General features: G+C 42.3%; 1 protein-coding gene across 2 annotated transcripts in view; it reads right to left on the reverse strand.

Annotated features, from left to right (window-relative positions):
- Positions 1-8,956: 8,956 nt before the first annotated feature.
- The window catches only part of ESRP1 (epithelial splicing regulatory protein 1), a 34,957-nt gene continuing 16,012 nt past the window's right edge, over positions 8,957-27,901 (reverse strand). Inside the window, exons 11-15 of one of the 2 annotated variants that reach the window (XM_074897635.1) lie at positions 26,054-26,272; positions 24,160-24,358; positions 22,096-22,264; positions 10,762-10,867; positions 8,957-9,233 (exon numbers count right to left, since the gene is read on the reverse strand). In XM_074897635.1, coding sequence (XP_074753736.1) covers positions 10,777-10,867; positions 22,096-22,264; positions 24,160-24,358; positions 26,054-26,272 — 678 coding nt within the window. In that variant the 3' untranslated portion in view covers positions 8,957-9,233; positions 10,762-10,776. Of the gene's footprint in view, positions 9,234-10,761; positions 10,868-21,981; positions 22,265-24,159; positions 24,359-26,053; positions 26,273-27,901 lie in introns of those variants that run through there. The other variant, XM_074897636.1, reaches the window with a different exon arrangement.

Raw genomic sequence — 27,901 nt, forward strand, 5'->3', positions numbered from 1 at the left:
CTTCTTCCCCACCAGCGGCACAGGGGGTAGGGAACAGGGGGTGCAGTCGGTCCTGCCACTTCTTCCACCTTGGAGGGGGACAGGACACAAATTCTGGCATTCTTTCCCTGCTACATCATGGCTCCCCACTCACAGGAGACAGTCCTCCACAAACTAACTCTGACGTGAGTCACTCCCATGGGTGTGTGGGTCACCCCTGCGTGTTGCAATCCTCCCAGCGCCGAACTACAACAGCAGGGCCTTTTTCTTACAGGGTCCTGGACTCCTTTGCGTGCAGCCGCCTGCTCCAGCGTGGGACCCTCCACAGGCTGCAAGTCATCATCTGTTCCACCGGTGACCTCCATGGGTGGCAGGTGGGGCAGCCCTGCCATCTCATCACAGGATACAGGGGGCCTCTGCACCAGCGCAGATCTCCCCCTTCCTCCTCCTTTCTTCCACTGACCTTCACACAGATGTTCTCCTTGCAACTCCTCCTCACAACACCCACTCCTCATCCCAGTTCCCCTTCTTAAATATGTTATCACAGAGGTGCAGCCACCATCGCTAATTAACTCGGCCTTGGTGCAGAGGTGGGTCCAACTTGGAGACAGGGGAGCTTCGAGAAGTTTCTCACAGGGTGCCACCTCTGTAGCCCTCTCCCCTGTTACCAAAAACTCCTGCCACTCACTCAAACCCAGGACACAGGATAGCACAGCCATACCCCAGGGTACCTGCGCAGTCGGATGCCTTCACCAGGTGCCAGCGAAGGCATTACTGAACCTGCAGAGCTGTAACAATTGGTGGCTGGGCATGGAAAGGTGACCCAGCCTGTCTGAGACTTGGACACCAGGCTGGGTTTGAAACTTTGCGTGCAGTCTCCTCTGACAGAGGATGCTGCTTTTTCTGAAGTTACAGAGAAATAATGAACATGTGATCCCATCATAGTATTTTTGCAGTTGCTGTCTAAATAGGAATCAAGTGTTAAAGCCTGTTGATTAGCTCTATCTTATTAGCTTTTTCTATCTGGTTGTAACCGTATTTTCTATCTATCGCAGATGTTGGTTAGTAAAAATAGATCATTTACAATTTATATTAGAGTAGCGACAAGGGTCTTTTAACCAGGAGTGGCTCCCGAGCAGCAGGGAGCTCTAGAAATGTTGTCACTCCTTACATAACTTTGTGTTCATGTATGATCAGTTGTAAGAGACATTTATTCCATGTAACATCCCTTCCCTCTCCACCCAGCAGGCACATTTGCACAGGCTGAAACTTTTTAGTAAATGGGCTTCTTTGTTCTTCATTTTGTGTCTCCTGCACCCCAAATTACACACCAGTTTCCCAAGAAATGTGGCCAAAGTGCTGCGGTGCCATTTCAGGCAGCGTGCACATGCCAGACGCTGCCGCTGCCTGCTGAAAGCTGGGACTGCTGGGGAGCTCACAGCACAGACACCTTCCTCCATAACCTCATGCTAGCTTTGATGTAGGTGCCGAGACTGGAAGCAAAGCAGGGCCAGGGGTGCTTCCCCCAGTTCCTGGCAGTCAAAGGAGTGGGTGGAGGGACACACAGACAGCATAGAGGTAGCCAGGCACGAGGCTGCCAGGACTGAAGCACAGCATCTCCCAGATCACAGCAGCCCATGCAACTGCCCACCTGCATGGATGGATACAAGACATTGGGTTTTGAGGTTAGAGATCACAGAGCAAACATACAAAATCTCATTTTTGCTGATGATGCTGCTTCATTATACAGGGATGGATTCTCTCTATGGGCACCAATGTGTAACAGCTCTCTAAAAAGCAAACCAGGCCTGCTGATTAATCTAGGCCATCTTTAATTTTCTCTGTGCGCATTTCTGTGCATTCTTATTACGCTCCTGTACTGTCACAGAGGGCTCTTGATGCTAAATGCGACTACAGCTGTGTGAGAGAGGATTCCCCTCCCTCCCCATCAGGGATCCGGCTGCAGCAGGACTGGCACAGCCTTAGCCCCTGCCCAAACCCCCCCAAACTCCAGCAGTAATTCACAGCAGGGCCTCAGCACTCCCACCCCAGGCTCCATGTGGTGAACCCAGGACAGCTCTTTTATCACCAGTCAGGCTCAAAAATCAGGACATGATTAGCTGTCGATTGCTGGGGTAGACAAGGCTCATAGCCTTTGTAGTCCAAACCACTCCTGCGTGCTGGTTTCTTTTCTGTGGTGCAATGAGAATCGGTGGGACAAGCTTCTGCCACCCGTTTGCCCATCGCAGGAAGCCTTGGTTGAGTGTGGGACGATTTGATATGCTAGTGTTATACCAGGGTGAGAGCAGAGTGCTGTGTCTCCAGCTGGCCTTCCCTAAATTTCATCTAGGTCTTTTCAGGCTGTTTCATTGCCTGGGATCCTGTAATGCTCTAGTGACAGCCCAGTGTTGATGGTGGTGCTACTTCAATGCCCTGCTCGTTGCTGGCTCAGTGCTGGCGCTCCCCTTCGCTGTGAGGCAACTGCTGTTGATCCAGCTCCAAACTGTGATCAGTAACAGGGAACTGTTCCAGTGGTTAAAGATCTCCATTGCTTCTCTACATCCAAGAGTGCCCTTGGACCCTCAGAGCTGCGTCCAGGACTCTGGGCAGTGTGCGGGCACAGTTCTGAGGGTCCCCTGGGTACAAGACCAGGAGGAAAAAAAGATTTTTAGTTGGGGTTGCTCTCATACTATGAAATCATGGCCCCAGGGTATGAATGGGGACATACCTTCTAGGTAGAGGTGGTACCTTTCATGAACTGGAGTTATAAAGTTGAAAACTCCCGAAGTTTGGGTGTCCAGGCCCTTCATTGGGTATATTTCTGTGCTTCAGACATCTCATAAGCAGTCATAGCCAGTCAGGGTATGGTTTACTGGAGTTCATGTGGGCTCCTTGATCAGTTGAAGCCACTAAATTAGTCCTCTCTCTTGAACCCAGCCAGGCTGACATGTGCAGCAGCTTTCACAGCAGTAACTAAAGTGGTGGGGTTGGTATTTAATAATTTTTTGAATCTCTTTTCCAGCTCAGTTCTGTAGCCAGTGCTTTGGCTATGTAGGCCAGTACGGTTTGCACCAACTCTGTTACTGAAGTGTTCCATCGCAGGAGCTTCCACAGCAGACCAAGATCACACATCCTCTGAGGAGATGCAGGTACTAAGCCAAGTAACTGCCATGCAACATGCATGAGCCACAGGAGAACTTTTTTTATCACTGTGCCCCATTTACAACATGAAAACAAGTGTTTTTTTCTTTGTTTCCAATTTAACACAGCATGACCTTCCATCAGCTCCTCAAACCAAGCAGGGCAGAGGCAGCAAAGGTGGACAAAAGCAAGCTCATCTCGCTTATGCTTGCTCTGACTGCCCAAGCTTGTTTGCCAAGTAGCCCATCTTTGACCTGCAGCATGTAAAAGGATCACTTGGCTGCCTTTGCAGGTGAGGATGCAGGCAAAAGCAGCTGTTTACGAGTGATTAAACAAGAAAAAAGGAGTCCGAGTGGATCGACAAGCTGAACGTGCTCATCTAAGCACACATTGAATGTGCTCATCTAAGCATCCAACATTTTAATGGTTGGATTGGATGATCTTTCGGTCTTTTCCAACCTAGACGATTCTGTGATTCTGAGCATAATTGGTTGCTTTGAGGTGGCAGCAAGCCTGGCAAACGCACAGGCTGTTTCCCTGAGGCATGGGACTGGAGAGGGATGGGGGCTGGATGGGGGATGCTGGGGAGCAGGCTGTGCCTGCCCCTTGCCGCCCTCTCTGCTGGGGCTTCGGTGCGGCACTCACGCAGGACACACAGCACTTTGGGTCTCCACACTGGGCTTTTTGCCCCCTTCCCTCCCCCTCCAGCACTGCCCCCCTTCCAGCCCTTCTCCTCCGTGAGGGGCACAGCCTGGCTCTACCCCTGGGGCCAAGGAGGTGACCTGGGAGAAAGAGCAGGACAGCGATCGGTGGGAACATGCAAAAAGGCAGACAGTCCATACTCAGGGAAGGGGGGTGCAGGGGAGGAGAGGACATCCTCACCCTCAACCCTCCCTGGAATGCTTCATTACAGGAGGGGTTAGTCTTTTCTCTCTTCTCATTATTTTGGCCTGCTTCTACAAGCTCTGCATTTTAACAAGGTCCCTTGCTGAAAATGTTAAACTACTAAAAAAAAAAAAAGGCAGTACAGGTGTTAAATTTTTCACTGCAATGCATTGCTTTGTGGCAGTGTTACTTTTAGAATCTTGCCACTTGTAAGATCCCAAAGTACAGCAGTCTTACCATTTGGGGCTGTTGGCAGTGATAAAAGCACCCTTAAAAATGACGGCTTGTTAGAGAGTGGCACTGCTGCAATTCAGACACCAGCACCTACACAGCTTTGGTTGGCAAGTTACTAAGTATGGGTTAAAACCATTCTGTGTTCACAGATTTGGGGTATTCCTTTGCAAGTTACTTGAATCAACATATATTTATTTTCAGCTTTCAATCTTTGAAAAGAAAACAACCAAAACTCACGGACTAAAATATCATTAAAGATTTTAAATATTCAGTAGTTTAAAAATTGCTTGGTATTGATGGCTCAGGGTGCACGGTAGGAAATTCGAGATGAGAAATTTCAGACCTGGCCAAATAAGAGAGTACCAAGCTCTCCGTGGCTGCCCATGGGGAGTGCGAAAATCAGCCTTTCCCAACACCCACTTAGAGCTTTTGCCATTGTGAGATGATATAGGGAGATTATTTGTCATCTTGAAAAAGTGCAAATAGAAAAACAAAAATTTAAGGGGGGAATTTTTAGGAACTCCTTTAGGCTTAAAAAAAATCTTACCCTAAATGTGGGGCATTATTTTCATAGTAAACAAATTGTGATTGAATTCTTACTATTTTTTAAATGGTTTTAAACCAAGAAAAAGATTGCAATGTTCCTAGTTAAACAGTGTAATATTATGCCATGCAGGCTGGCATACTGACCACAGGAAGCACCTAAATGTTAAACAAAAGCTTTTTTAAAAAAATCCTTAACACTAAGGTCATATAAAAACTACCTAAAGTTCATAAATATTCAGTTTCAGATTTTTAATTTAGGAATTTTAAAATACAAGATAACATGTTGTTGAGACTCAGTTTAAAAAAAAAAAAAAAAAAAAAAAGAGAGAGAAACAGGATGAAGATGTAGCAGCCTGAATATTGGACATACTTTTATCATCAGGGTAAACAAGTTTGTCATTCCTTAGGTTATCCGGGATAATAGAATGTATAATATACTTCCATGGTTTAGATTTTTTAAAAAAACCATATAATGCCATTAGATTTAAAACCAGATTTTACTCAGGCTGTAGTTCAGAAGGTGAATTTCCTCCTTCTAACACAATAATTTTAAATATAGTCTTTGGGAAAGTATAATACATATTTTCACAATTTTTTTTTCAGATTAATTCCAGTTACTACCTTCATATTACACATTATTTATATATCTGAATACATGAGTGATAGATTCACATCTCAAGTTCAATCAGTAATCCTAACCTCAGAGAAAGTTACATCGTGGAATTAGATTTTTGTCTTTACTGATGGCGTCTCAGTCTTTCCTGCTTGAGTAAGTAAAATTGCCTCCAGCTGAGAACCTGCATAACTGAGGTAACTGAGATATTCAGAGATACCAAGGCTGTGAGATTTCCCAATTAATTGTACAAAAAGAAAACCAAATATACACACGTTTTCCCCTTCTATAGTAATTAGCTTATTTCCATTTTGTTTGGTTATACAACCGTTATAATGGGGGAATGGTATACTACTCAGCTCCAGGTTAAATGAAGTTTAATGCTCTAATCAATTAAAACAGACTTATTGAAAAAGAATATAAAGGATTCAGTTCTGAATTTAATAAATAGAATCCAAAGAATCCTAAACATGAGAGCACTTGTGAAAAATAACACAAAACCCAACTCAGATCATATATATTGGGATGTGCATCTAAATTTATAAAATATAAGCCCAGGGTCCTAAGAAGAAATCACAGAAAACGAGGCTGGTGGGGACCTGAGGAGCATATCTTGTCCACGTCTGTGCTTGACAGTGGGAGCAGCTATACCAGTGCCATCTCTGATGGGTGCTTGGTCAACCAGTCCAAAAATATTACCAAGGTGGAGACCGAGCAGCCTGCTCAGGCAGTCCAGGTCAGTACTTAACTACTGCTGCTATAAGAAGGTTTGTTCTGATACCTCCCTTAACTCCATCCCTCTCTCCTGGTCATATCCACAATAGGAAGAATTTATTTCTTCTCTTTTCATAGCCACATTTTTAAATATACTGTTCTCATACCTCTCCTCAGCCTCCTTTTCACCAAACTAAGCAATCCCAATGCCTTCAGCAGGCCCTTGGGAGCTGTTTTCACATCCCATCTGTTCATTCTGCAGTTGGTCCACATCTTTCTGCAGTTCTTGTGCCAATTGCTGGCCATAACTTTTTGCTTAAGTTTTACCAGCACTGTGTAGATGACTTGGAAAACTTCAAGGGCATCATCCCAAACAAAAGGCTCATTTATGCAACCCAACATGAGGTTTACCTTTGTTTTTCAAAAGCATTAATTATTGTTGAATTCAGTTTGTGATTTATTTTTCCAAACCTTTTCTGCCCTACTACTTCCCATCCGCTCATTCCCTATCTGTATTTGCACATTTGGGATATTCCTGTGCAGTTGATAGGCAAACGCTCTATTCCACCATCACTCCCCAAGTGGCTTATATAGGCTAGTTTTCTCTCCGCATAACTGTTAATTTATAATTGTGCTCCAAAATTTAAGGCAGAACCATATTCTCAGGACCAAAGTTGGAAATACCATTTAAAAATATTTTGCATCAATTAATCCTGTATATACTCATGTTTACAAAACAGTGATTTAAAATAATGCCCTGTTAAATACTTCAGACTGTAACAGTGTGAAGTTTGCCAGAAGAATATATAAAGACTACTATGGCTGTAGTGATTGAAGGAGGGTGGCACACAGGAAAGGGAAGAGCAAAGAAATAAAGCAAAGGAAAGGAGGATTTTTATTTTTTTTTAATTAGATAGCCTTATTTCCCTTATCACTTGCCTTGTCTGGACAAGTTTTTGTATTTTGCCACCCACCCCCTCCGCCTTTTTTTTTTTTTCTTCCTTTGTACTTAATTTTAGAGATACCGAGGCACTGTTATGGATTTGGTTTCATGGTAACTATACTGCTATAGGAGGAACATTAGCAACCCATACCCAAAGTGCTTTACAGGAACTCTGTCTTAACTGCTGAGGTTTCCCAAGGGCCTCCCAGGAACCACAGCATGAGTTAGGTCCTAAAATTTTGCTATTCTTTCTGCTGAGTTTGGTGAAAAGTCAGGGAAGAAAAGAAAGCAAAACAGGCTCCAAAGCTGCTGGGGACCCAAACTAGGCATCTCCTCTGCAACCCCCCCATGGGCCCCTGAGTCTAACAACCACAGAGGTGACAGATATCCCTCATGCAACCATTGGTTACAAGGTGGAGCAAGGCCCTCCTTGGGCTTCAATGTTCCAAAAGGTTGTTTTCTTCTGGAGAAAATGCACAAATGATGGAGCACAAAGGTGCAGCCCTTTGGCCAGAGTTAAAAGATATATGTGGGAGAACAAAGCAAGCAGCACCTAACACCAAGCTCAGGCTCTCCAGCAGACACAGGTCCCAGCTCCCAGGTTCCCCACCCTTGACCATACCTGTGTTTTAAAAGGTCTTGGACTAAAACACATGCACAGTCCTGAGTGCCTGGCTCTGGAAGGGGAATTACCTTTGGGAGTGTAGTAGCCCTGCTGTGCTTTCCAGGAGAAGCTCAACCAGCAAGGAAGAGTCCATAGGATAAATGCTTTCCCACATCAACCTCCAGAACTATAACCAAGTATATTATTTGGAATGTGTGTGTTTTTAAATAGCAAGAAGGTCTTTTTGCCAAACACCTTGTCTTGTTTGGCAGTAACTTTCTCACTTGGAAGACAGTTTCTAACTTGCAGCAGAGCAGAATTGCTTGTGACCAATATCAAAAACAGATCAGCTTGCAATCCTCAGTTCTGTAGTATTTATTTTGAACATGCCAGAGAACCTATCCCATTTGCAACTTTTAGCCTCACAAGCCTCTTTATTTCAGGGCTTCTTTATCCCCAACCCCCCTTTCTTCAATAAAAATAATGAGTATAATTGCCATGGAAAGATGCTGTGCTCCAATCCCTAGCTGAAGTCCAGTCCCAGGGCAGAGAAGGAGAGCCAAAGACTGCTAAAAGACATCAGTTATTTAAATAAGAGCATGTACATCATCTGATTTCTTTGCTAAGTGACAGTTGTGGTGCTGAGTTACAGTCAAAGTAGACTTGCTCTTGTTCAGAGACCAAACTCAACATACTGTCCCTACCTGATCCTCCCTTGAAGCAGAGAAGGTGCTGGGTCTTACAACAGATCATAATTCCTTTTTTAAAATATAAGATTATTGAACACCGAGGAGGGTGGGTAAAGCAGGAAGTGGAAAAATAAAAACTATCACAGGAGAGAGGTTCACTGCATTTCTCATTTTCTGACTAAGCAGTGTGATCAAAGTCTGAAAACGCCTACTCCTGTAAGCCGTTTAAAATTTAAATACCTGAGTACATATGGAAAGCACACAAAAATCAGAGACAAAGCATTTAGCATCTCACACTTATATTTATACAAAATTACAGCATTTTCTCCTCAGATAATCCATTTTACATTCCTAATTATTTCTGCACTGTGTAAAATACGCCTGTATATAAAGTTTACAGAGGCTTCTTTTGCACAGAATAGACAAATATATACAAGAAAACAAGTTTTTTATAAAAATATCAAATGCACCAGTAGGGATCTTAAAACACTTTCTTTAAAAAGAACAACTTTTAACTGTGTGCAAAATTAGGTAAAAAAAGACTTTTTTGCTATTTCAAAGAATGTAGTAGATCAGACTTTGTAGGGTCAGGCTAAACTATTTCTGTGTTAAGAGCAGCTTAATACTTTCTTTATCAAGAAGAAAACCTCCAAGACTTGTGTGATTTCAGCATCTGTGCTCTCAGTGAAGGGTTTAGGGGTTTGTGTGCATGTGTCTGAAAACTGGACATGAACTTTAAAACAGAGGTCCATCTGCTGATTTCCAGAGTTGTGATGATTTTTCTTGAGCACAATTGGCTTGAGCAGTGGTAAAAGTGCGAACATAATCAAAATCTCCATCTTGGCTTGCTGTGTTTGTTCAAAACATCAGAAAGGGTGGAAGAATCTGCATGAAAGAGTTGTGCAGGTCACTGAACACCATAATAAAAGCAAACCTTAATTTCTTGATTTCCAGAATACCTAATCTTTACTGAAGGAGCAAAAGCTTTAGTTTTCACCTTACACACACAGGATTTCAATGACACTTTCTTGTTAGAGAGAACAGTGTTTCATTAAGAGTATGCCAGAATTTATTCAATATTCCATGACCTTTTAGCTTTCAAGGTGAAGTTTTACAATAAACTCCAACATGGCAATGCCATTACTATCCCTCAGTGCCTGCTATGCTCACTTCTACCTTCCCATCTCCCAGCTGACAGAGGTACTCACAGTTAAGCTGTAAAATGGATTGGGTGAAAACAGACTGAAAGATAAACCCCATGGGTTCTTCCAGCTGGATCAGCTTCCCCAACCTAGGTCACTGCATAGTAATGCTCACCATAGACAATCAGCTGCAGGTGGATGGGAAACAATGAAGCACAGTAAGTCAGGATGCTACTAAGCACCTAACTATGGCCTCAGACTGTTAATTATAGGGATGGGATTTAGCTTTACCAACCCAGCCAAAAGTCAGTCATTGGCCAGTTAGCGGAGATGATCACTTCTGGTTTTACACATGCTGTACTTCCCTTAGCAGGACTCCTAGAGCAGATGACAAAGTGATGCTGCAGGTGAAGATTTTGCCCAGAAGTGGATTACACCCTGGGCTACATTGCCTTTGTGTCAGAGAAGAGGAAGAAAGAAAAAGAAGGCTTTTTTTGGTTATTTTTCAGAGAGTAACATGAAGGAATAGAGGAAAGAAAAGGGCATAAAAGAAGTCTTATCACTTCTTTGACTACATATTTTTAAAAGACTAGGTATTACAGAAGCCTTTTTTGTAAATATATTTCTGTATCTTCAGACTACTGCACACAGTACAGCCATCAATACACTACTTTTCAGTTCAACTTGCATTTTTCTGCACAAATGCTTTCTGGGTGACTTCACCCTTTGACTGTTCCTATACAGAAGATCAAGCAAACCAAGCTTGAAAGGCTGAAGTGGCCTGATCAGAAAGCTCACAAAAGCAGGAGAGTAGCTGCCAGTAACAGAAACGGTCTACTTCATTGCTGCAGCTTTACATCAGCACAAGGTTTAGAAATCAAATTCTGTAGTTACCTAAGAAAGTATCTCATTCTATCTAACTAACACTATATCCTACTGCATTGCTAACATCATCTCTGCACTATGCTCCTCAGATAAAACTGACTGAGTTTTCTTGAGGCTCTCAACACTGATATTAAAGCTTGAAGTAGCATGCATTTGGAGTCCTGGCAAGTACGCAAAGCAGCAGCCCATAACAAGACTGGAGCAGTCAAAATCCTTTAAATGATAGCTTTAGTAGTCAAGGTCTTATACACGGCAGTGTGACATTCTGCACATACCAAAGAGTAGCCATGTTCCCAGGGCAGCAAGTGAAAAATTGAGTGTTGTGGTTATCTGAAGTAAACACTATGACACCCCCAAACCCATCTCCTGGGGTTTGTTATCCTTACCTTCTCTAAGGAAGTCTAACTGCTGGGGCCTTTAAATGCAAATCCGTTCTTTGGACATTGTCCTGGCCGGATCATTTGTGTGTGCAAGTCCATCCTCTGCTGCATACTACAAACACAAGTTAAGACAGAAGCAATCAGAAGCCAAACCAGTGCAGAACAGAACCAGCAGCTGGCTATGCAAACTTAACCTTTCTTAAAGCCCTGGGCAGATATTAAAGTTCAGGCCTCATAATTAGACATCTGTAATGCTCCCATCACCATGGCATGAAGAGCAATTCAACAACAGAAACTACACTGGGATAATCAGCCTCCCCTAACAGCACAACACATGGGTACACACAGTATCTCATTGAAGACTGTCTCTAAACTCTGGCAGTCACAACCAATTGGTCTCAAGAGTCTGTTCCTGCAGATCAGAGACAAAAGACACCTCCTGTACAGCCAGAACCACATGTACTCTCCAAGTCTCTGAAGGAAAAGTGAACAAGTTTGCTACTAGGTAGATCCGCATAGGCCATTTACCCCTGGAGTTGTCCTAATACTGAGAGATGCCGCTACCTTTTCCCGCTTACACAATTTCAAGACGAAAGTTAAAAAACAGAAGGGGGGTGGGGGGGCGGCAAATACGACCCCCCCAAGCCTATACTTCTCACCCAAAGCCACCCTGATCATAATGATTTATCTCCTGAGCATGACTTCAAGCATTTATTTCCATCTATTTTCATGCTATTCCTTAGCATGATAAAAATACTCTAACACCCCAAATACTCACAATTTGTAGATGTTAGAAGCTTTGATATTCTTTGTCAGGTCTTCCATGGCCTTATTCAAATTGCCAAAAAATGCAGCTTGTTAATAGACCCTTGTTTTGATTTGATTTGGCAGTTCCAGCAAATATCCTGGTCTTGCTAAAATGTCAGGTAACCCATGAGTTTTCAGCTACTGCTGGATGCACATTTAATTTAAAATTTAAATTTAAAAAAATTAATTTAATTTAATTTAATTTAAATTTTTAATTTAATTTAAAAAAAAAATTGTTTCACTGAACAAGATGCATACCACAGACGGCTTGCAACTGCATAGCTTTGTAGAAAGTGTCATTAACATTAATCCTTTCAGCAAGCCAGCTGAAGCTACCAAAAAAGGTAATTTGTGTGCCTGAGATAAGAAAACAGAACATCATTAAAGAACTTGAGCTACAGAATAGTTTAAATTTTTCTGGAATCCTTATGAAAACAACCCCATTACTTCCAAAACTCATATGAAGAGCAAGGAAAGAGACCTTTCTCCAGTTTCCTTTGCAGTTGATTCTTATTAAGAGGGATAAAAAGCTCAACCCCCACACCACATCATGATGCAGCTTCCTGAGTTAAACTAATTTAGTAAGGCAAGACAGAGTTAGCTTGCATCACTGTTAAAGAAACCAAACACAAAACCACCAGAAGACAGACACCTTGGGCAATGTGACCTTCCTTTTGAAGCAAGGCTACAGCCCTTGTCTGTGGAAGGTATCATGGTTAAACTGAAGTTCCTCTGCTTCCCAGGCCTTTCTGAGACACAGGCTACAAGAGCTTGCAGTGGTGGCCCATGAGAGCTTTAGCTGGGTATCCCAGAGAACAGCTTTCCTACTACCCTGGCCACTTGACCCTGCTGCTGAGCCTCCGTGAGCTTTCCCCTCAGCTTTGGTAGGACAGCAGTCAGGGGGCAGAAGTGTTTCCCTTCAGTCCTCTTCCACCTGCACCCATTTATTTTTATTATCACTTCTATATATACTTCTAAGGGTCCTTATCTGTTTTGAGGAAGTCTGACATCTCTGTTTAAAACTCCAGCTATTCAGGCTAACCCTGTCGGCTTTGCACCGAGAGGGTACAAGCACTTGCTAATTCGTGACACCATCTTGGAGATAAAGATAACAGCTCTAGCAACAAGTTAGGCTAAGGGCACTACCTGCTCTAATCCCCCGATATCATAGAGCATATGGACTGTCCCCAGGCATTTCTGCATTCCCCCAAACTGAAGGGTGACAACCTCCTAGACAAACACCTGCAAGTAACTTAAGAGTGGTCACATCTCCAGATGGAGAAGCAGTAGATAGAGGGCATTAGTAATGAAAAGCATCCAGGGAGGGATACAAGACAAATAGCTATTCCAGCCTATCTTCTTTAATTAAAGCCCAGGGACAAATACTTGCATGTTTTACATGGGGTCAGAGAAGATTTCTACAGCCGTTCTTAGTAGTTGTGTATCATTATATAATGATGCAGTGCAAGACCCTAACTCTTTTTATATCAGTCTAGTTCTTGAAAGCAAATATGATATGAAGTGTTTTCCAGTGCAAATATTTTTCCTTATGAATTGATCCTTCTTGGATTTAATCAAGAGTCAAATTGGATTTTTTTTTCCCCATCAATATTTCTCCAAAGACTCTCAAAATAAGACACAATTAAGTTTCAGAAATCAGTTTTGGATGCAATAGGTTTTCACATGTTCTAAAGGTTGATGGTGGCATTCAAACAGCATTCATGCACCTCAAGGAATCCCAAACACTCATCACTAAAATCTTATGTAGAAACATTGATGATCACTGTCTTTCCTGTTTGATTTCCTAATATTTTTCTCCTTTATACATTTGCTTAACAGATACCAATATTCAGAAGGAAGCTGTGGTTTATATTAAGAGTGGGTGTGAGTTAGGAGCAGTCAGCATACATAACCAAGCAGGTTTTCAGACTTCTGCCAAGTATCCTGCAGGTCAGTCAAGAGAACCACAGACATACCCAGCAGTATCTGCATGTAAGAACAGATATGTACATAGATAACATCTACAGGTTTCCATTCCCTCCCTGCATATCTTCTATCTTTATTTTTCCCATAACTTTGTTCTCTGTAGTCCTGAAAAAGTTTTTTGTTTAAGTATTAACTATTTTCTGCTACTGATTGACAGCTTCTATTAATTTCAGGACTAAGACAGGTCCTGTATTGCAGGTCAGTCTCACTACATATCCCTCGCTGTACTACTCAGAGGAACACTAGTAGGAAAAGTCAAGGGAAAGAAAGGGGAGGGAGCAGATAAGAACAACTTGTCAGACTCATCCACTAGTATTTCAAAATTAAATAAGCCTCCCCCTTTGCTAGCTCTAGGAATTCCAGCAGACCCTGAGAAGCTCTGCAGCACCCCAAAGCCAGACCTTCTGACTGAAGCAGGAGGTGTGCATCACCAAGCAGACTTCAAAAAACATCAAGGAAATTTGGCAGATCACTCCAGCATCCAATGAACAGATTTTTTTCAGAGACCAATAGGGATTTTCAACTACTCCTTGAGCTCGCACAGGTCACAAGTATAGTGTGTGCAGGTATACACAAGCATGCAGCATAATGCCTATAATGTTAATTTCTGGAAAGCAGGGGGAAACACAGCTTCAGTATAAAGCTTTTTTAGAAGCAGTTCAAACAAAAGTTTGAGAGAAGCAAAGCTAGTAAATTTTATGGTACAATTACCAAAGCTGAAAGTTTTAATATAGTACTTTGTTCACAAAAACTAACAAGACATGTTATAGCAAGTTATTTACATAACTAGAATAACTTTCCTTTTCCAAGTCATGAGTATTTATCCATATTTAAAGAAAAAAAAGCCATATAACTTGAAAAATGGCAGAAGTATGAGTGCTAAATCATCAGGGCATCTGTTAATCAAATAGGAATATTTAAATCCCCATGACTGCTGTTTAATCATGGACAAATATCACAGACCATGTTTTTACCAGGGAAGGCTTTTTTTTTTTTTAAAAAAAAAAAAACCAAAAACATAACCCAAGAAGCTTTCAGCTCTAAGGAGCCCTATTCCAAAATCAATCCAACTCTACCCCTAGAAATACCAAAAGCTCCTTCAGTACAGATGCCATCCCATTTCACTAGATAACCCACTGCTCACTCAACACATCTAACCTGTCTGCCTACTGCAATCAGCTTCCTATCTGTATAAATTAAAGGTAGCATGACAACAACAAGCAATAGGAATGGAGCCAGAAGCTCTTGCTGCCACAGAAGACTGCAATGTTCTGCCCTGAGTAGCTGCAACTTTCAACACACCCTTGTAGAGGGCTGCTGCTGGAGTGAAGAGAAGCATCCAGCAACCTATCTCTGTGCCCTGAATAAACTGAGATTATCTGCCCATCACTGCAAATGTTTTAAAAAAAAAAAACACCTGCATGGATGACACATGCCTTGAGGCACAACAGGAGGATCTTCTCTCCCACCACTGAACTGTGTGGTAAATAAGTAAAAGGAAAAACTATACTCAACCTGATCTCTTCAACTAGCTTGCACAATGTTGTAATATCAATTAATCCCTCATGCTAATCCAAATGTTTTCCTAGATAGCAGAGGGAAAGTCAGAAGGTGACAGTAAAAGCTAACTGAACATCAAATCATTCAATGTATTAAGCAAGCTGGGATCTGTAAATAGAAGAACCTCCACCAGCATCTGTGGTGGCCTTTTGTGTGGTGGCTTGAGTAAATCTTGGACACTGCTATCAGCAACAACATTTTTACAGGCTTATCAACTCTGAAGAAAGGTGGGTTGTTTTTTTAACATTTAAATGATTTTACTATCCTGATACCCAGATATGTATTGATCAGGCCATTACTCTGCTACTGCTTTTCAGACACCATGGCAGTTTTACTAATTAAAACCTACAAATGAAGAGATAATGACAGCCTATGAAGGGATGCAGCAATTAGTCTTCCCTGCTAATGCACTCTTTCAGTGAAATACAGTAGCAGTTAAAGGCATCCCTGCTGTTCTAATCCTTGGCAAGCTACCTTCACTTAGAAGAATGAATCATTAAGTCTTTCCCCCTAAAACAATTGTTCTGTTGGCAAGTTTAGGCCATTAACTAAAGACGAGCCTATTTTTATAGAATCATGAAGTGGTTTGGGTTGGAAGAAACCTTAAAGTTCATCTACTTCCAATCTCCCTGGTCACGGCCAGAGACACCTTCCACTATCCCAGGTTGCTCAAAGCCCCATCCAACCTGTCCTGGAACACTGCCAGGGAGGGGGCAGCCACAGCTTCTCTGGGAAACCTGTGCCAGTGTCTCACCACCCTCACAGTGAAGAATTTCTTCCTTATAGCTAGTTTTTAAACTGAAAAAGGGTAGATTGAGATTACACTCCCTGATAAACAGTTCTTCCCCATCTTTCCCGTAGCCCCCTTTAATTACTGGCAGGCTTCTATAAGGTCTCCCCAGAGTCTTCTCTTCTCCAGGCTGAAAAACCCAACTCTCTGACTGTCCTCATAGTGGAAGTGCTCCAGCCCCTAGTCATGGCCCTCCTCTGGACCCACTTGAGCAGGTCCATGTCCTTCTTGTGTTGGAGACCCCAGAGGTGGACACAGTACTCCAGGTGGGGTCTCACAAGAGCAGAGTAGAGGGGATGAATCACTTCCCTTGACCTGCTCGCCACACTTCTCTTGATGCAGCCCAGGACACAGTTGTCTTTCTAGGCTGCGAGTGCACATTGCTGGCTCATGTTGAGCTTTCCATCCACCAGTATTCCCAAGTCCATGGCAAGGTTGCTCTAAACCCACTCATCGCCCAGCCTGTATTTGTCCATGGGATTGCCCTGACCCATGTGCAGGACCTTGCAATTGGCCTTGTTGAACTTCATGAGTTTTGCACAGGCCCACCTCTCCAGCCTGCCCAGGTCCCTCTGGATGGCACATCCCTTCCCTCCAGCATGTCAACTGCACCACACATCTTGGTGTTGTGGGCAAACTTGCTGAGGGTGCACTCAATCCCACTGTCCATGTCACCAAAGATGTTAAACAGCATCAGTCCCAGCACCAACCCCTGAGGAACGCCACTTGTCAGTGCTCTCCACTTGGGTATCGATCCATTGACTACAGTTCTGAGTGTGACCATCCAGTCAATTCCATATCCACCAAGTGGTCCATCCATCAAATCTGTGTCTCCCCAATTTAAAGACAAGGATGTCATGTGGGATGGTGTCAAATGCTTTGCATAAGTCCAGGTAGATGATGACAGTTGCTCCTCCCTTACCCACCAGCACTGTAACCCCATTGTAGAAGGTCACCAAATTAGTCAGGCACAATTTGCCCTTAGTTGAAGCCATGTTGGCTGTCACCAATCTCCTCTTCCACCCCCACCATGTGCCCTAGCATAGTTTCCAGGATCTTGCCAGGCACAGAGATGAGACTGACTGGCCTGTAATTACAACAGGTCTTTCTTTTTCTCTTTTTGAAAATGGGGGATATGTTTCCCCTTTTCATGTCAGTGGGAACTTCACCAGACTGCCACAACTTTTCACATATGATAGAGAGTGGCTTAGTTGCTTCATCTGCAAGTTCCCTCAGGACCCACAGATGCATGTCATCAGATCCCATGGACTCATGCACCTTTGGGTTCCTTTAAATGATCTCAGGCCTGATTTTATCCTATGGTGGGCAGTTCTTCTTTCGTCCAGTCCTCGCCTTTGCCTTCTGCATCCTGGGCAGTGTGGCTGGAACACTTGCTGGTAAAGAGCAAGGCAAAGAAGTTATTGAGTACCTCAGCCTTTTCCATATCCCAGGTAACCAGTTCTCCCGTTTCCTTCTGGAGAGGGCCCACATTTTCCCTGGTCCTCCTTTTATCACCAACATATATATAGAAGCTTTCCTTGTTGCCCTTGACATCCCTGGCCAGATTTAATTCTGAGGGCTTTTGCTTTCCTGACCCTGGCTGCTCAGACAATTTCTCTGAATTCCTCCTAGCCTATCTGTCCTCGCTTCCACCCTCTGTAGGCTTCCTTTTCCTGTTTGAGCTTCTCCAGGAGCATTGTTCTTATTATCCTTGTTCATCACTGCAGGCCTCCTGGCATTCTTACCTGACTTCCTCTTTGCTGGGATACATTGCTTCTGAACTTGGAGGAGGTGATCCTTGAGTATATTAACCAGCTTTCTTGGGCCCCTCTTCCCTCCAGGACTTTATCCCATGCTACTCTGACAAGCAGGTCCCTGAAGAAGCCAAAGTCTGCTGTCCTGAAGTCAAGTGTAGTGAGCTTGCTGTACCCCCTCATCACTGCCCTGAAAATCTTGAACTCCACCATTTCAAGGCTGCCATTGAGCTTCACACTCCCCCACCAGCCCCTCCTTGTTGATGAGAACAAGTTCCAGCACAGCACTTCTTGTTAGCTCCTCTGTCACTTGGAAGTTATCATCAAAGCATTCTAGAAGCCTCATGGATTGCTTATGCCCTGCTGTGTTGTCTCTCCAACAGATATTGGGGTGGTTGAAGTCCCCCATGAGGAGCAGGGCTTGTGAATGTGAGGCTGCTTCTATCTGTCTACAGAGGGCTTCATCTGCTCAGTCTTCCTGGTCAGGTGGCCTGTAGCAGACCCCCACTCTAATGTCACCTGTTCCTGTCCTCCCTTTAATCCTGACCCACAAGCTCCTGGTCAGCTCCTCATCCATCCCAGGCAGAGCTCCATACACTCCAGCTGGGCACAGATGTAGAAGGCAGGCCCCTGTCCTGGTCTCCCCTGCACATCCTTCCATTCCAACACTCCAGTCATAGGAGCCATCCTACCACATCTCTATGAACCAATAAGACTGACAAATCCATGATTGAGACTGGCTTACCATGAGCATGGATAGGTAACAAAGAGTCCCAAATGCTGCCACTTGATGTGAACATGTGAACTTCGTTTGCTGGACAGCAACTAAAAGCCACCAGTAGGCTTTTATGCTCAGTGAGCACATTCACTGCAGGTGTGATCTCATGCAATCCAAGTTGACATACTTATAAAAAAATAAAAAAAACGAAAGAGAAAAGGGTACTACCTTCTAAAAGCTGTGGGCCAGAGTGTTGCTATGATGCTGAGTACAACTAAGCTGATGAAGAGGTTTTGTTTCTGGCTGCTGCTGTTCTCCATCTGTGACAGATCTCCCAGGCTAAATACACATATGGTTGTTTCCTAACCCAGTTCTGTCAAGTGATGCCAGTTAGCCAGACACACAGATATGCAAATAAAGCTGCTGGCAACAGCTCTGAATGGTATCACTCCTAATCCAGCCCACTTGTTCCTAGTTTTGCCAGTTTAAACTCCCTGCAACTTAATTGTGCTTCAATACAGATCTGAGCAACAACCAAGTTTAGAAAAAAGCTTCACTTGTTCTCTGTGATGGATCAGATCCTCCATAATGACCATTATGGAGAACAAGTGAGGCTTTTTTCTAGTCTTGGTCATTTTTATACACATACACACACTTTTTATGTATGTATACATACATATATACATATGCAATTTATAGCATTAATATTATCTGTACTTTTACAAATTGGTTAGTGTATAGTGAGAAAGACATACCTAATCAATAACAGGAAGAGGCAAAAGTAGACAGATGAAGACACTAACAAATTACCCTGTATTTTCTTGTGCAGCAAGTGTCAGAATCATGCCTTTAACTACCACATAAAAAGACCTTTTAATTCAAATCACTCCAACAGAAGGAGCTGTATGTACATACACTGACACAACAGGGAGATAACCCAAATTTAGCCATTATTAGACTAGCACAGCTGAATACAACTACAAACACATTGGAAAAGACCCATGCTCACAAGCAGTACTTACATCTCACAAGACAAGGACTACTTCAAAGATGTGAACAAACAAGTTCACCTACCCACCTTGCTTCTATAGCACAAGAGTTTACCATAGGACACAGAACATAAGAACAGTCTTCCAGTTATTTTGAGTTCAAGGACTTCCTGAGCCAGATGCAGTTTCTGCGTATTCACTAACTCACAATGAATTTCCTGCCCTTGAATTTATCCAGTTTATTTGAACCCACATCAGTTTTCAGCTCCCATATCACTTTCTGGCTACACGTCCCACCAGCATACTACCTACTGGGTAAGAAGCTTCTCTTTCCACTTCACTATTCAAAATATTGTTGAAAAAAAGAACAAAGTTTAAGTATATTCCTACAGTCACGGACTTTGACAGAAACTTTTGAGGTTTTAAAGGCACTGCTTAAAAGTGATCAAAGTGGCATTAGAACTGAATAAATACAGTAAGATTTAACTTTGTTTGGTTTAAAACTACATATACCATACCAGTAACTTTCAAGTTTGTGTATGGTGAACATTTCTATAGAATATGTTAGCAGTGGCCAAGTAGCACAGTTACTTTTAATGCACATACATACAGCAACTAGTACACCTATTTATCCAGGATTAGATAAGGAAAAAATTCCTCCCTCCCATGAATCCTATTGTTCTTTTTCTCAAAAGCCTGTGACTAGGCAGAGACAGAGACCACCGATTCGCTGTCAGAACATGTTGCCAGATATAATTAAAAGCTGAACAGAGATATCAAAGACTGACAGATCCCGAATAACTTGCTTTCCCTCCTTTTCATTAGGAGTTCATTATAGCTATTTTAATAGCATAGAAGGCATCCATTTCTTTACACCATTGGGTTTCATCACCAAACCCATAAGAGCATTAAGAAGAGTCCAAGAGTTTCAGTGATTTCTGATAGATACTGGAGACCAAAGCAATGCCTCCCCCCCCACCTAGGTTGATTACTGCAGAGAACAGAATTGGCTATTACAAAGCAACTCGACCTTGCAAAACACAAGTGGTAGAACCTTTTGGCAGCAGGTCAAAGAAACTTTCCTTATTTCCATAAGTATTCACTAGTTAGATTTATGAACCAGTCTGATCATTAGCCACCAGCTCTGTATTGCTTTTCCATGTACATGCATTTAAATGCACCACTTTGTACAGAGGATACCCCATTCTTTCCTGCTGCACATACTTAACACGCATTAAAGCTTAATTTTTAGAAAAAAAACCCCAAAATATCATCTACAAAGAATCTCTACTGGAGTATATACACAATTTGTCTGTAGATCAAACATTTACTCTGGATAGAAAGGCAATATCCAAACACCAGATCTCACAACATGGAAAGAAGCCAAGTTGACTCCAGAAATTTTACTCTTTTTTTTAAAAACGGAGGTACTTGTAATTGGCACAGAAGCTACACAGGCATGGTTTCTTAAGTATAGTATACAACTATCAGTTAGTCAAGAACATAAAAAGGATATTCTGAGACTTGGGTCTCAGTCTGTAACCAAGATATGCCCACAGCCGAAGCAGCCAGTGATGGGACTCGTGTGGGATCCCGTTCAGTGAAAGATCTCTGTAGGGCCTGATGCTGAGCCTGCAGTGGCCAGACTAAGCTCCTACAAACCATTACTGCTACTGTGTTCTCATGACATACAGAACTATTATTGAGAAATTTGTTTTATATTGCCAGTGCAAGTTTCAAATTTTATTTTCTTGATCTTACATTAAAGAGGCTGAGTTTGGTAACATCATCATAACCGTAAGACAGACATTGGAGGCATTATAGAAATTAACTCATGAGTGAAGAAAACATTTTAATAAAAAAACCCAATAGGCAGCTTACAGACATACTGGTTTAGTGTAAAGTAGTAAGAAAATGTGTATTATCTTACAGGTAACTAGAGAGTCCATATTGCTCAGCAATTTTGTAAGTAGCTATTTGAACCCTTCTCTGGGGAAAAAAAACACAAACCACCCCACTGGTCAGAATCTAATAGAAGACTCTAGTTCCTTAATAGGTTTCCTGACAGATGAGGAATGGTTTATGACATACAGGGAAATGGCTCTTTCCAAGGCCTCATGACTGTGGAGGGAAAATGGTATCAAGAGTTTTTTTGTTCTGTAGAAGATATCAAAAAATGCAGAAGAGCCAAAAGCTCTTCATGAGGGGTGTTTATGAAGTCAGGAAGAATATATGCCTCTTTACATATGCATTCAATACTTTTTACTTTTATAAATAAGTAAACAGAGTTTTCACCATAAAGGTCAAAAGTTACTTTATTACAAAAACAAAAGAGGCAGAAGTTGTTAGGGCAGACCCCAATCCACCCATTCTAAAGAGGGGCCAAGGGCTTTTTTAATGAACTTAGGAAGGAGTACTGCACACACCAGTTCCCACTAAGGGCACAACAGTGTGAACTAACAAGTTTAAGGGACATGTTAGGTGAAAAAAAAAATACCCCCCAAAATCCCACTGTTATTTGGTGATTTAGGGTGGGTTTTTTTTTTTTAAAAAAAAAATCAGTACCTGAAGTACTCTAAAACTTGGGAAATCCCTAGATATCCTGAAATTGTTTCCCTGAACAAGATACCGAACAAGCTGTTCTTGGTAGCATAGCAGACAATGTTCTTTTGTGAGCTTTGTGCATTTGCTGCAAAAAGACTTCTTTGTTCCTGCTTGGTTTCTCCTCTGCTTTACCTGGGGTAGTACGCTGTGTAGTTCATGAAGAGCTGAGCCCCAGCAGGGTAGTACGCCGTGGAAGGCTGGAGTGTTCGTGGGTTCAAGAGCATGGATGGCTGATACAGAGCAGCTTCTGTTGGCACAACTGCAGCAGGAGCCGGAAAGGAGTACGAAGGGGGTGAAAGGCCTAAAGGGAACAAATGGAAAATAGATTAGGACCTTTTCAATTGCAGCATATATATGGTCTACAATATATATGCTCTACAATACTCTACAATGAGAAACTTGTGAAGGTTCTTTATTTTCTGTGATGAGCAAGAGAAGTAAATCTGAGCCACCAATGCGAGCTTGACTACAAGTGTTGTGCACATCCCTAGTCAAAAGCAAAGTCAGTAACACACAAGAAGCCCCCTCTCCCTCCAGGAATAAGGTCTCTTTCTAAAGGGGAGGCCAGTTTTTCTTGTCTAGGCTCAGATTTTAATGAAGTCTCCAATCAAGAATTGTGAGACTTCTCCACAGTAAGAAGGAAACTTCTGTGCTAAAGATCTGCCTAACATTCCCTAGAGCAGAGGACCCCTTTTCATCCTGACATTCCCTACACTCCAGAACAGTGCTGTTGGTTAATGGACAACAGAAGAGTGTAAAAGTCATGGCTCTGCAGCTTCAAGCTGAGTAACACTAAGTTTAAAAAAAAAATAAATCCAAAAGTGCACTTTTTGGTGTTTCAACAAGATATGAGGCCCTAAATGAATTCTCACTGATGAGAGTTCACCCTTCTCCTTTGATACTCTTTTCCTTCCATCTTCCCCATCCAAGTGCCATAAAAAGTGAACATAAAGCTTGAGATAACTCAGAAGATCAAAAATAGAGGCTTACTTTAAAGTAAGAGTCAGCATCTCATTGCACTGTGGGATGGGGCAGTGACAGAGCCAAAAGAGCTTATCTAAGGAATATATCCCTGGCATCTGTAGCTGGAAGGGGGCATGCTGCCACCTAAGAGTTCCCAAAGTTTGGGGCTCTGCCCAAGAACCTGTCCTAAGAGCTCTCCAAAGAAGCTTCCAATCCCTGTCTGGAACAACTGTCACACACAGAACTACATACTGCAGATTCCTGCTCAGAAGGATACTTGTATTGCAAATACACCAAAAAAATTCTAGTCACCTGGAAAACTTATCTCTTAAGGATTAGCTGAGGGTCCACTCACACTCAAAAGGAACCACACCCAAGAAGTTTGCTGCTATGTTGACAGCTCTGACTAGGATTTAGAGGACACTTCAAAGAGTCACCACCAATAATAACACATTTGCATAGAGAGACAGAGAGAAAGCTCCTACTTGACTACCTTGCCATTTATGATCTTAGAAGCAAAGTATTATTTTTCCCATAGGCTCAGATTTATATGGCACATATCCTTAGTAAGGTAGCCCTTAAGCTCTTAAAGCATTTCCCCCAAATGTTTGTCTAGAAGTCCGTGTTCATCCTAGTAGCTCCAAGAAACATAATTTTACATTAAATAGTTTCAGCAGTTCTCCAAGGCCAAAGCTCTGTATATTTTACTCCCACACTGGCAACCTCAATTCTGTATGAACAACAAAAAGTCAAGATTTCAGTCAGTAGTGATTCAATAGGCAGAACACTTGTGTTAAGCCCCAGAGAAGCACATTACCCATAGTTTAATAAATTAAGTTTTGGAAGTGAAAGGAGAAGGCTTTTTTTACCTGACATGTTCACCATGATGAAAAATGTAAATACAAATCAGTTTAAATGGGAAACAGTTCTTTAAGGTCTAGGCAGGGCTTACAAGTTATTTTTCAGAGTCATGGCTCACCCTGGCCAAGTTAAGTTTCAGGGAGGGGAAGTTTGCCACTGAAAAAGCAGGAGTAATTTTAAAGTAATTCTTCAGTCATAGCAATTCAGAACCAAAGGGAAAAATAATGATTGCAAGCTGCTGATTTAAGATGAAAAAAGCCTTATTTTAATACCCCCATCTGACACTCCTTTGCAAGAACCAGAATCAGAGTCAATAAAGCAGCTCCAACACCTACCCGCATAGCGTATCGGCAAGACCCATGCAAAACTTACATGGTAACTTACATGGTGGCGGGGACAAGCCATTTCGATTTAAAGTGCCCCCCATTAATACAAAGTTCATCTCCTCAGCAGAACATTGAAAGACTTCAACATATCTGTCCTTCATAGTCTTCTTATGACACTTCTGTGCAGCCAGAAAAGCTCGGTCTGCAGATTTCATCTGAATAAAAGCATCTCCAGATGGACGTCCCTACAAACAAGGCAAACAAAAAGAAGTTTCTGGACCTGCCATGAAGTAGCAGCACAGGAAGTAATTTGCGCTGTTAAAGTCAAGTACAGTCAGTCAGCTTGAGTACCCATCAGCATATTTAAGCTCTCCTTCCCAAAGTTCTTCCCACTTGTGCTAGATTGATCATATTTATTTACCTGTTTCAATTAAGCCAGGCTCTAACTTGTGCCATGTTACTTCTATGTTTAAAAAAAAAAAAGAAAGACACCTAATGAGAGAGACTACAATTCAGAAGTACTTTGGTGCTCTGAGACCTGCTTTTACCAATTTAGTAAGAATGCAGAATTAGAAAATCAATCCACATTTTTTTATTAGTGATTTTTAAAATTCAAGGATAAATACAGTCAAGTGTCAAATGCTAAATGATTTCAAGTTTAATTTTAAGGCCAGTATCAGCTGGGATGTTTTCGAAGGGTACTAGTCAAAGGCTTTGCATGAGCTTGTGGAGAAAAAAGTTAAAGCTGTAAATGGGTGGGATACATAACTGGGAAGAGTCATTGCAGCCACAAGCAGCTGCTGACTTGAAGTAGCCAAAACTAGCAGCAGAAATCTGAAGCCAGCTCTAACTTAAGTTCTGGGTCAGTTCTTCTAGTTTTGGAGGGAAGAACTTTATCACCATTCCTTTCACAGTTGTTCAGGTAGAGGGCTGAAACCAGGAATGGTGGGAGCATGCAGAAAGGTAAGAATCTAGTAGTCAGGCAAAAGCAGTATCTGGGGGAAAACAAAGGACAGCTTTGGGTAGAGGTGTCAGACAGCCCTCAGGACTATATACACACAATAATGTCTTCCTCTAGGTTCTTTTGTTACTGCTGACAAGGGCTGATAGGACAATGAAGTATTTCATACTTTTAGTTTAGGCTCAGCGCTAAAGAACTATACAAGAACGATTTTATACTGCAATAATCAGTGTAATCGGTACAACCATTCAGGGCATCTCCATAGTTAGAGGAGCTGCCATCTCCTCCCCCTAGAGTCACAAGACTATGCTGATAAAGGATATCACAACAATGCACAATCTTTTGTCTAAAAAGTCTGTTAGGAACTGCTTCCAGGAAACAATGGCAGAGATGTTACTGTTTATACATGTCAACAAACTGTTAATCTTGGTGCTTAGCTGTGACTGTTTAAAAGCTTCAGCTAATGACTTATGCCATAGGAAATCCTGTCTCTAAAAGGCTGCAGTCACATTGGTCCTCAAATATACATACCTGGAGGCACACTGTTTATCAAGGCAGGGACAAACCACTCCTTTGAGAGCTAACTGCCCACACTTTTGTTTTGAATGTACTCCTTGCCTGGTACAAGAGAAATTATGCATGCTGTTGAGCAGGTCTCTTCAGTTCAAGCCTCCTACAGTGCAAGATCACAGCTGCTGCTTGGGGAGCACCAACCCCTCCAAGAATGTGGCTTAGTTTTAGGCACATGGGTCTCAGTGACAGAAAGCACTCTCCAGCAAGTGTAGCAGCTGGGGTAGCAGGCTTCAAATAAGCCAACATATCTATTGCCAGTACACTCTGAGGAGAGCTGGAGGCCAATCAAGTGCATTAGTGTCAGTCACAAAGGTGCTTCCTTATTGATACCATCAGAAGGACTGTGTTTCCATACACAGGCAGTAGCTGGAGTGGCAGAGTGGCTAGAAATGTGATGCCTACCAACCTGGTGATTTAGTACCATGTGAACTCCATGGGTCCGAATATCTGTAGAAAACTCTCCCAAGAACTCCAGGATGTCCTCTATAGTAGCAGCATAGGGAAGACCACGCAAACGTACACAGTCTCTGACGTTAGTAGGAGGCACAAATTGTTGAGGTAATACTGGAAGAATAGGAGGCGTGGGGAGGGGAATGAGCGGCGTGGAAGAGTACCTGTTCAGCACCTGTGCAAAACAGAAGAGCAGAGGGGTTACAGAAAGCCTCCTTAATCATTCTTCAACTCACAGAAACTGAACATAACACCACTGCCATCTGTTTTCACTCTGGGCAATATTTTAAGAAACAAGTGAGCTAGATTCTGGGCTTAAACCACAACAGCAGTGCTTAGAATTCAGATGTTTTAAAGTAAATATTTGGATTATTTTTTCTTGAAAAGCATAATTTTGGTTTGGAGAATTTATTTGAACTGTTATGCAACTCTCAAAAGACATCTTAGAACATGAACCCTGTTTTTCCACAGTATTTTTATTGGGAAAATATTCCAAAGCATTCTACCATCTACAGTCAGTGACACTTCTACTCAAAATATCTCCTCTGCAGAACTTTAGGAAAGTCTGAGAACTAGAAGCATTTCACTATGAAACAGCCCTGACTTGAGATGCAATAGTCTATCAAGTAACATAGGTGTTGCTACTGAGTCACTGTATCTTTAACAGTCATGCTTTGAAACTCATTTTTAACAGTAAAAACCCTGCCTGGTCAAGAGTTCACTGAATATTCAATCACTATCCTTTAACTTTCTCTGAGCAAGATTAATATGCATTTACACTTACACAGCTATCAGAAAGTTTTGCTTATCAAAGAAACATATGAGAGCACTAAAAAAAAAATGCAGTGACAAGAGTGAGTGTTGCAGCTACACCTTCTCATCATTAGTGACATCTTTCAAATACAGCACTGAAATCTCTACATATTTGGGTGGAAGAGAGCTGTGCCATTGCTTGGTTACAATGGCATGGCTATTGGATGGCCATAACTTGCATCATAGACAATACCTTCTGAAATCATGTTTAGAAGTTAGTGACCTCAACTGAAGTACTACAAATCTTTGGAGACATACATAAGCAATCCTCTCAGCCCTACTTCCTTTCCTTGACAGCATAACTGAAATTAATGGTTCCATCAAGCTATGTTAATGCAAGAGGGGGCACTCTTCAGGCCCTGTTTCATGAAGGCATGCCACGCTCTTCTAGGTAGCCAGTGCTGGCAGAAGATGGCTGAGACCTGCCCTTAAAGGCATTCATAAAGATCTTCATATACATCTGAAGATGACAGCTACATCAAAAGGCAGTTATTCTGTGCCAGTGAATAAAGGTAAGTCTTCTGGATCGAGATTTCTTGCTAATGCTCCTCCTGGATAGTCCATCATTGGACTTAGACAAATTTGGCATCTGTAGTAATGTAGTAAACCACTAGACCCACAAACTCTCTGCTATAACTGCTGTTCACAAGGCTACTGGAAGTCAAAACCCCTAAGGTTTGTATATGTATGACTCTAAGATGTTAGATGAAGCAAAGTCTCCTGGAAATTCAGACAGTACTCCTTTCAGCAAGAGTCATAGAATGGGTTGGGTTGGAAGGTACCTTAAAGATTACCTATTCCACCCCCCTGCCATGGGCAGGGACACCTTCCACTAGCCCAGGTTGCTCAAAGCCCCGTCCAACCTGGCCTTGAACACTGCCAGGGAGGGGGCAGCCACAGCTTCTCCGGGCAACCTGTGCCAGTGCCTCACCACCCTCACAGCAAAGAATTTCTTCCTTATATCTAATCTCAATCTACCCTCAAGAGTGTG

The sequence above is a fragment of the Athene noctua genome, chromosome 2 (genome assembly GCF_965140245.1).
Source record: "Athene noctua chromosome 2, bAthNoc1.hap1.1, whole genome shotgun sequence".
NCBI lineage: Eukaryota > Metazoa > Chordata > Aves > Strigiformes > Strigidae > Athene > Athene noctua.